The sequence below is a fragment of the Sparus aurata genome, chromosome 4 (genome assembly GCF_900880675.1).
Source record: "Sparus aurata chromosome 4, fSpaAur1.1, whole genome shotgun sequence".
Classification (NCBI taxonomy): Eukaryota; Metazoa; Chordata; class Actinopteri; order Spariformes; family Sparidae; genus Sparus; species Sparus aurata.
Genome location: NC_044190.1, coordinates 7,573,514 through 7,583,965, shown reverse-complemented (window position 1 = coordinate 7,583,965; position 10,452 = coordinate 7,573,514). Strand labels below are relative to the sequence as shown.

The following is a 10,452-nucleotide window of genomic DNA, read 5'->3' as shown; positions in this document are numbered from 1 at the left end:
TGAAGCGCCGGTTTAGACGCACGGACATATAAATTATTGCCTTTGTTTTGAACAAGCTGTTGAACGCACCGAATGTCACTTCAAATCCAAAATGGCGAACGTGTGAGGTCACATTCCGCGGGCCAATCAGAGCGCGGGTGCGGGGAACACCCCACGTGGGGGATGCTGCGCTGCGATTGGTTCCCGCTGCTAAACTCTTTCGGAGAAGCCAATTGGTTCGCGCACGGGCCTCTCTCGGCAGTCGGGTCCTCGTGTCAGTGCACAGTCTGTGTGTGGTAGAGCGCGCGGCGGAGGAGCAGGGTATACCCGACACAGAGCTGCGGTGTGTTTCACAACGGCAGACATTTTAAACATATTTCACCAAAAAAAATCATCTTTGGACTTACTGGAAGATTCGCGTGCTGCCGCTGGATCTATCAGAGTCTTTCTTTGAACTTGTCCGTGGTCAACAACTCGTCCCAATCGAGGGGTTTCCAACGTCCGACCGGACGGAGAGACGCTCTCCGCTCTCCTCGGGACCGCCACCGGGGCTTTAACGCACTCTCAGGGGGCGAAGAAGAAGAAGAAGAAGTGTGTGAAAAACAGAAACGGCGACGGACATTTTCCGCCCTCATCACCCCGCGGTGACGATTACAAGTCAAGGATCTTACGCTTTGTGTCTGGATACTATTCTTTTTTTTTTTTTTTTACCTGTGTGAGAAGAGAGGGGAGGAATCAGTCCAGACAAAGGTAAAGAGGGCGACATGAAGAGAGCCGCTAACAAGACGGGTGGTGAAGGTGGAGGAGGAGGAGGTGCTGCTGGTGGTGGTGGTGGTGTGGCTTTATGGCAGCCGACTTTGAAAGCAGCAGCTCCTTGTTTTCTGATCTTCCCGGACCACCAGAACAAGCCGTGTGTGTGTGTTCTTGTGTTTGTGGGGGCCGAGTCGTTAGATTTAGTTGAAAACAAAGCGGCTCTGATCACAAGAACCAACTTTGGGATTTATTTGATTCGTCGGATCAAACACGTTTTTTTCTGCCACTCTCGTTCTCTGTTATGCAAATCGAGGCGACACATTTAAGATTTTTTTTTCCTTTTCCTTGACAGAAAATGGGAATATTTGAAGAAACAACGCGAATAAAACACATTTTAATTAAAACAAAAATATATTGTGTAGACCGATTAAGTTGATAACGCTTGATTTGGTGTCGGTGCTGCTGAAGTGGTTCACGTCCTCAGCTGTGCCCCGTTTTGTGTTTGTTTAGGTACAAAGGAGAGCCGAGGAGGTGATACATCCAGCGGTCGGGGTCTGACTGTGCGCCTCGCAGCCGAGAACAGGGCTTTGTCCGCCGCCATCCTGCGTGCACAGGGGAGGGGGTGGCGGTGAATTACCGCACCTTCACTGGGATTAAAGAGAGAAATCACACCGAATTCCCTCGTGCAAAGGACGCGACATGTATCCACAAGGCCGGCATCCGGTAAGTAGCCTCTTTGTCACTATTTGTAAATTGATGCATATGCACCGCCCTACAAAGTAGCCTAATTAGCTCGTCAGAGAGGAGCTGCTGATCCACACCTTACTATTTATGGTCTGCATCGGTGCTGCTGGGGCGCTTCACTCTGGCAAGACAGAAACTGGTAGTTCGTGTTTATTGGCAGTGAGATCAGTGCTTTTTGTTGAGCTAAGCAAAGTAGATCATCACCGCCTTCTGTAAACTGACTTAATTTTCTGCTGCAGTTTGTTATATTCCGTGTTTTTTTTTAATCGTTCTAAGAGGTTAATTGTGCCTTTTGCATACACTTGTGCATGATTTTCTTTTTTATTCCTCACCCATCATCCTCTGCATGTCACATTACCTTGAGGAGGGATGAAGTCCCCCGCCTCTGTTGTTGCACATGTTGAGTGAAAGTGGCTCTTTCCCCCAAATGAAACGAGAGGACAAACCATCAAGAGAAAAAAAAACAGAGAGAGAGAGGGAGGGATGAGACCATTATCTGAGCTGTGCTGCCATTATTTACACCTGTGGTATCTCCAACCTTGCACATTTCAGGCACCTCACCAGCCAGGGCAGCCTGGCTTCAAGTTCACCGTGGCAGAGTCCTGCGACAGGATCAAAGACGAGTTTCAGTTCCTGCAGGCCCAGTACCACAGGTAAAGACTGCAGCCGGCCTGTTTACCTACTGTCAACAACACAGGCTTCCTGGAAAGAATAGGAAGAGGAAGCAGCTTCTGCTTTGTTCCATTTTCATGATGTTCTGAATGCTGAGAATATATCTCTTCTGAATGCTTTTAGTTTATGTTTATCAAACTCGTCCAAAACATGATTTTTATTTCTCTCTTCTCCTTTTTAAAGCCTGAAAGTGGAGTACGATAAACTGGCCAATGAGAAGACAGAGATGCAGCGTCACTACGTCATGGTAAGAGCAGCCGTCGTAAAGCTGTGAATGTGATTTAATGCTGTATCCTCCTTTTTAGCCTAAGGTGAGCAGTCACAGGTGGTGCAGCCCTGGTGTTTTGCAAAGGCCATGTTAGCATTTGTCCCCGCTTGGTATTGTTGACTCGCGACTGTCTTTTCATTGGATAAGAAGGTGCAGGGTTGGGGGTATGTGGAACTCTAGCAAGGGTCAAATGTCCAACTATTGATTGCCGGGTGTGACGACCCCCCTCTACTGCCCCGTGGTCCTCTTTATGACCCTCCACCTCCCCTCCCCAACACACTCAACATGACCCACTGGGGGTTAATGATTGGTCTGCCGGCTTTGTGCATGAATCAGGGGGTTTCCTGTATTTTATTTTACTCCTCTTCTCACCCACTGTGAACCGTGGGGTCATTCAGACACTCTTGACACACCCTGGGATTTCTCAGATATGGGGAGACTTTGTTATTTTTCTCCAACCATAAAGATGATAGACTGCTTGTTGGGGGGCAGATGGTGCCAGAAAAATCAATATCACAATATTAATGGGGATATTTTTCCACTGGATATTACAAGATGAGAAATATATGCCAAATAATCAAATGGATGTTGAGTGCAGTCAACACACGTGGGCCACTGTGTGTAGGTTGTATCAGATAAAACTCTACAAATGTGAAACACACAAACTCGTTGGGTGCCAGACTGACTACGACAAGATGACAATGTGTCTGACTACTTCTTGTTGAATTGATTAGTCAATCAAAAGAATATTAATCAGCACTCACTATTTTTAGATCATAGTCATTTTAGGTCACCTTTTATATCGGAAATGTCAAACATTTGCTGTTTAGAGCTTCTTCTTCTTTGTTCTTTATGACTGTAGACTGCACATGAAAACGTCGACATGGATTCTTAAGCAGAGATTTTAGCCAATTTTTGACTGAATGAGTAATCAGTTAAATTAGAGAACAATCTGCAAGAGATGTAAAGGTGCACTGTGTAAGATTTAGTGGCATCTAGAGGTGTTGTTGCAAATTGCAACCAGGTTAATATTCTTAGAAGTGGCCGCCAAAAAGGTGAGAAATGTAAATGGCCCTGTGTAGAGTCAGTGTTGGTTTGTCCCTTCAGAGCTACTGTAGAAACTGGCAGACTTCGTGGACTCGTTCCGTCTTCAGGTATAACACACTAATTCTTAGCTAGCGAACACATAATGAAAACATGGTTTAAGATATTGTATTACATTTCCTCCAACAGATCTCCTAAATCTCACACACAGCACGTTTATTAATTAACGTGATATCTAATATCTAGAGCTACAACGATAACGCGATTAGTTAATTGAAAGAATGTCGTTGCCAACTATTTTTAGAATGTATTAATCCTTTACCTATGATTTCAGACAAATGTTTATCATATGCTGGTTCCAGCTTCTTAAATGTGAGGTTGTCTTTGTCATTGATTGCACTCACAGTGTTAATGGACTGTTGATTGGAGAAAGGAAGTGATTTTGAGATGTAATTTCATGCTGTCACAATTTTTTTTTGGCCCTACAGTTAATGAAGATATCCTTTATTTCCAGCCCTGCCAGTAGGGTTAGGGTTATAGTTTCATTAAAAGTCTATAAACAATAATATTAAACCACCATATAGCTCTACTACATATTTAATATTTTATGGAGTGTGAGTAATCTGTGGAAACCTCTCTTCAGACCTGAGAGAGGAGCTTGATTCTCATCAGAGTTGTGAAGGGGTTACGTGTAAACTTAAAGCGTGTTGCGCTCAGCTCAGAGCTCCCTGATGATCAGAGAGGGACAGAAATCAGTGCCTCAACACAAAGGTTGTCTCCGATACAGGAAAAAGCTGCGTTGTGTGCATGGAAAAAGAACAATCTTTATCTGACAGGCGATGTAACCTAGACCTTTCTTAGTTTGTGTATGTGTGTGCTTATCTTGTTTGTACAAGAAAGGAATGACTTTAACCGAACGCAGCAGAACGTTTGTTAAATATTATTTTCTCCTGTGAGGAACCAGAAGGTGGTGGGAGTAGCTATAATAAATGGAAGCTGTTCGCTGTGTGTTTGATAAACAAGACAGACAAGACGACGAGGCTTTAGTTTGTATCTGTCAGTGGGCTCAACAGCTCTTGGCAATCAGCAGCAGATAATGTGGTTTTCAATAATAGTATTGGCTCTCTCCTGGGTGTTTCAAGCCATAGACCGTGTTTGTAGCTCAAAGACTGGCAGTGCTCAGAAGAAGTAAATGAGAACAGCAGCCAATCGTCTGTCGGCTGTAGTTTCACAAATAACATGAAGTTGTCAAACTTGAGTGTTTTTTTATTGGCTCCACCAGTATTCAGCTTGTTCCTTTTTATTGTTTGGATGCTTAAGAGAACCGATTAGAAAATGGCACATCAATAAACCACCATCTTCTTCAGCCTTGTTGCACAAACACGGTCTCCTCTGTTCTTTGCTGTGTCAAAAGTAACCTTATGATTCCTATTTTGTTCACACATGCAGTATTTCATGAAGTGTACATACCTGGATTCATGTTGCTCCTCTAATTACTTAATGATTCAATGTAGAATTGAAAAATCAAGCATGGCAAAGTCTAAAACGAGGGATGCAGCGATTAACAGATTATTAACCACAGGTTAAAACATCACAGATATGTGGCTCTGAAGGCTCAGCTACACAGAGGGCTTCTATTCCTCAACTTAAAACATAGACTTCATGGTACATTATTTTTTAAAGAAGAAGTTCACCAGAAAATATAAATTCAGTCATTAACTCCTCACCCTGATGTCGATGCTCTTCAAAACATTTCTGGAGCGTCACAGAAGAACAGCGTTTTAGTTTTCTGCTAAACAACTGGAGGAGACGAGGACTTGTTCTGAAACATAATAAAGTGAAAAGGCTCCATACAGCTTGTCCATGTCTCTGGAAGCTCCTGAATTTCAAACTGATTTGAAAAGATGTTATTCACACCCTTTAAATCCAAAGTCATCACTGAAGCTGCTAAGCTAAAAGCATTAGCATGCATCCTGTCCACCGGCGTCTAGGGTGTAAGTGGTGTCTTTTTAAATCAATTTGGGATCTCGTAGCTTCCAGAAATTTGCATTATGCTAAAAAGGCTGCTGGGACCATTTTATGTTTTCTACCTGTTGCCTTACGTTTTGCTGCAGTGCTGTTTGCCGTGAAGCTCCAGAAATGTTTTGTGTAACGCTTACCAAAACGGCATAGCACCTGCATGAGAGACATTTTGAATTTGTGTCTGTAATTATTTAGTAAAACTGCCCTCTGACCTGGCTTGTTTATTATTTAACACAATTATTTCTGTTCTGAAAGGCAACAACTGTTAATAAAAGCAAAAACAAACAGAGAAATGTTGTGGTGGGAAATCCAGTTAATGCTCGTGTGATTTTGAACTAAATGATGCATTATAATCGTGGAACTGGGATTTTTTTCCTCAGTCTATCATCAGTCAAAATCTATAATGGCTGTGACATGTTTGAAGTCTGTTCTCTAATGAGTTCTTTCTTCCTCTGTTCTCTTACAGTACTATGAAATGTCCTATGGGCTCAACATTGAGATGCACAAACAGGTATGTAGCCATATCAGGGACGGTGTGTGTACAGCCAAAACACTCCAGGTTTTCACCCCAATGATTGAGGAACATAAACACACACACACACACACACACACACACACACACACCTGACCTTAGTCTCTACCCTCATCCTTAAATGGCTTTAGGAGGCGCACACACACATACCGGCTTCCTGTAGTGAAAATGCTGACAGGCTAAACAACACGAAGGGCACGCTGCCTGATGGGGATGGTTTGATAAGATTAAAGTGAAGTATTTGGCAGACAGTCTGAGAGGATGTGTTTTTGTGTGGTTTGTCCTTCTGTGTGTGTGTGTGTGTGTGTGTTTGCACACACATATGCCTGCACCATTCTGTGTCTGCCCGCCCAGTGCCAGCCAGGCTAAAAGCTCATTAGTTCAGCTGCCACCCAGCACTGGGCATCGTACTGCAGTGGAAAGACTTCTACAGATGAATAGGGTAAAAATATCTTTAGTTATACCACCCAAGGAGCCAGTTCAGCAGACCGGAGGCAAGAAGGAAGGAAGGAAGGGGGGGCGCAGATATGTTAAGATCACTTTAGCCATCTCTAGTGGCCACGATTCAGGCTTCTTTGTTGATATGTGTCCAGTTGATCTTTGGCCTGTCACATCTGAAGTTTTGGAGGCAGGTTGTTTGAGTGTTTTTGGAAACTGTCTCTTAACTCAAATACTCAGTTTAAAGCCACCAAACCTCCATGAATGCACCCTGCTGAAGTGCCCCAGAGCAAGACACTGGAAGTTTAGCACCTCCAGCAGTGCCGCTCTGCCGGCCGTGCTCTGCCATTCCTCTGGATGAAAAAACACTTTCTTCAGGGAATTTGTTTTGTAGTTTTTGTCCGTCTTTGTGCCGAATATATTGGTGTGTTGTCTGATGAAAACAGAGGAAATCAGACAGAAAATTAATCAAGAACAGTTTTGATAAGTCATTAATTAGGAAACAATATGTTCCGCCTCTTAAACCTGAAGATGTGTTGCTTTTTGTGTTTTTACTATAGATTTAAATGTGAGCCTTTTTGAGCTGACAAAAACGATCTTTCTCCTGATGTAATTTTTCATTTACTGTCATACATTACAAAAACAAGCAGTGTGGATTTACAAATTTAAGAAGCTAGATGCAGCAAATGATTGATCTTTTTTTAAAATGACTAGCTAGTTGGTTAATTGACCAATAGTTGCAGCTCTAGTTGGTGGTTGCAGATCGAAGACAGTTAATCCCCTAACAGCATGTTTAGGTTCTTTATTACTTGTAAGATGTCTGAAGCGTTTTATCTGGAGTGTTTAGGCGTGCCCACAGGATAAGGCACGTTTCTGCTGTCTGGCTGGATGTAATTGGCTGGTTAACTTTTGGTGTGGTTAGAATAAAACATCTGCTGATCCCACGCCTAATGTAGACACCATATTCTTAAATGCAAGACGACACCCCTCTATAAAAGTCAGATTATCCTGTAAAGATCACAGAGAAACCACTCTGTTTAGCTAAAGATGTGACCCGAGGCCTTTGAGTCAGCTGTGAAACCCACGTGTTCTTTTGTATTAACAGACATCAGCATAATCTTTTATTCAGTTCACTTAAAAAGAGGGAAAAAAAAAGATTAACATGATCTCAAGACGCCCCTCCTTTATCTTCCTACACTTGCATTTCCATTTTCTCTGATTCTGTGGTGCCTTCTGTCTCCCTCAGTCACCTTTGCCTCCTCAATTCTCCCTTTCCACCTCCTCCTCGTGCCCTCATGTCTTTTCATTGCTTCCCCCCTCTGCTGTCTGCCCCGCAACCCCGACGATGTGATGTGAATGATGGCCTTTGTGTCATTAGCTGTGTGTTATGATGTATGAGAGTGGGAGTCTGTCAGAGAGGGAGAAAAAGAGACGCAGAGAGGTGGGGTGGAAGCTTCATGGCCCTCAGATCCAGAAGGTTAATGGCATCAGTGGGAGGGTAGCCCAGTTGGAACAGCAGCACACTGCACAATTCATCAGTGGTAGACGTTTTTGGTAGGCGTGCGTGCGTGCGTGCTTGCGTGTGTGTGCTCGTGCGTGCTAACTAGGTGTTTTCTGTTCATGAAGGAGCCCCGCTGCCCTCCCCCATCCTCCACCTCACCATTCTTGTGTGTTTTCTGTCAGGCACTTATCACCAACAAGGAGATTGAAGTGATGCAGGGTGTGGGGGTGGAGCAGGTTGTTGTGGGTGGATGCTGGTGGCAGTGGACAAAACATGGAGGGGCGGGTGGTTGGAAACAGGAAAGGAGCGAGAGGCTTCGGGGTAAATGGGTTAATCGACTGGTCCTCTCCTGTGCATCTCCTTTGTTTATCAATAAGCCCGGTGGAGTCGACGGAGCGCTCTGAATAATGCATGATCCCTGCCACCTCCCTTCCTTTCGCTCCTTCTCCCATTCCCGGTGAACGAGTGTTTGCGATGACATCAGCGAGAGGTAAACAGACGGCCCTTAGCCGTCGCTGTTATTGGAAGGAGGGGACGGAGGGGGGGCGGATGATTGGATGCAGGCATATTACTTTGTTCGTGTTGCAGATTTATTGCAGTATGAAAAAAGCTGTGATAATCTCAGTGTGTTGTTATCGCTCCAAAGCTGGATTGAAAAACAGGGAATGGGAGCACATACACACACACACATACGAACACGCACACAGATATGCACATAAATAAACTCCTATCCTTACATCAGTACATAGTAACACCAGTTGCGTCTCAGCATGAACACTGGCTTTATTTATTTATTTATTTTATTTTATTTTATTTTATTTTATTTTATTTTATTTTATTTTATTTATGTTGTTTATTTCGGGCATGTCAATTCATAAACATCACATTTCATCATTGTTCAAATAATACAATACACATGGCCGAAAGGGAAAAGCTTTATCGTGATACTGGAATTTCTAACCTGGATACAATACCCTGAGAAAAATCTCAATATCAGATACCATTTTCACCACCACAGGGAAATTCTGACAAAGTGAAAAACAAAGGGCCCAGTGAAGAGAGAGATGTCAGGCCACCTTAAGTGAGCCTGGGTCGAAGTCATCGCCAACTCTGTAGCTTTTCCTTTTATTAGTAGGTTACAAGAAACAAACGGCTGGAGTCTTGGGGAGTTGTCTTATTTATTCACTGACATCAGCTTAAACTGGTCACACACTATGCTGCTCCACTTACGTCTTTTAACATTACGGTAAACTTCATACTCACCGACACACACACGCCCTCCTCTTCTTTGTCTCTCAGAACCATACCTGCTTAGGCTACTCACACAGACTTCAGGTACACCTGAAAGGAGTTTGCTACTTGTAAAACACCTGTAAAACAACCACAGATGATTTGGTAGCACTTCTATAAATGTTAAGTTCATAATTAATCAAACTGTAGTTAATATTACTTCATTGTTTAGGAACACTAAAGTGCTTTATAAACCATTTATTGAGCAGTTCCTTATTATAAAGTTGTAAACTGATGTTTATAAGCCTTTATGATTACGTAAGAAATATCATTGGTTGTTAACAAATATTTAATTAATTGACTGTTATTATAAGGTGTAGTCACTTTATAGTAGCCAATTTCATAAACTACAGAGATTCTTGTGACTTCAAGCACATTCATAACATAATATTCATACAGAGTTGGTAGTTAACAGCTGTAAAAAAGACAATGTATGGTTTCTTTAACACACTGGTATCAGATCGGTACGCAGTATCAGCCGATACACAAACTTCAGGTATCAGGAAACGCAAAAAGAGCCATCGTAAAATCTGTTCTTCCAACGCTGCTGTTGAGCCAAGTGGTTGCTCGCAGAGGGATGTCCGTGGCTGCCGGGGGGTAATTTGTTTTGACAGTGTCTCTTATGATGGCAAAGAGTGCAGGGTGGAGGTAATCACCCTCGCTTGCTGTCAATAAGTGATTTTAATTAGCGCAGCTCATTAGGCTGCCTCAGCAACATGCCCCGCTGACTTTGTGGTGGGGGTTGCTCTGTGTTTCACTACCTCTGTTCTCTGTTGTGGTCCCTGTTTATCTCTCGTACGCTCACGTACAGTTTGATTCTGTTCCCTCTTTGGTTAACTGAAAGCAAAAGGAGCGTGTCCCGCACCATGTTACTATATTTGACTGCTTGGTTTTGTTGCGCCTCGGATAGCCATTTTGGATATTTTTTCTCACTTGTTGAGTGGATGAGGAAAAGGGAGAAAAAGCCTTATCGAGGAGAATCGTGTCCGTTTCCTGGATGGAGGAAGAGGGTGAACGGAGGAGCAGAGGGAGGGAGAGAGAGCTTGTGCAAATGAATAATTTATACAGGATTCCTGGAATTGTTTGCCAAGGTGATGATGGCCGACCTGTCTCTAAGCCAAAACAAACGGACTACGAGAACACACACACTCTCTCTCAAGGGAGGGTGATGAGGTTATTGGAGGCTGTGAGACATGCTTTATTTTGATA

General features: G+C 43.3%; 1 protein-coding gene across 15 annotated transcripts in view; it reads left to right on the top strand.

Annotated features, from left to right (window-relative positions):
* Nucleotides 1-239: 239 nt before the first annotated feature.
* The window catches only part of tle3b (TLE family member 3, transcriptional corepressor b), a 34,742-nt gene continuing 24,529 nt past the window's right edge, over nt 240-10,452 (top strand). For all 15 annotated transcript variants that reach the window (XM_030414451.1, XM_030414448.1, XM_030414450.1 and 12 more), the window contains exons 1-5: nt 240-729; nt 1,243-1,455; nt 2,029-2,129; nt 2,332-2,395; nt 5,949-5,993. In XM_030414451.1, coding sequence (XP_030270311.1) covers nt 1,432-1,455; nt 2,029-2,129; nt 2,332-2,395; nt 5,949-5,993 — 234 coding nt within the window. In that variant the 5' untranslated portion in view covers nt 240-729; nt 1,243-1,431. The remainder of the gene's footprint in view (nt 730-1,242; nt 1,456-2,028; nt 2,130-2,331; nt 2,396-5,948; nt 5,994-10,452) is intronic.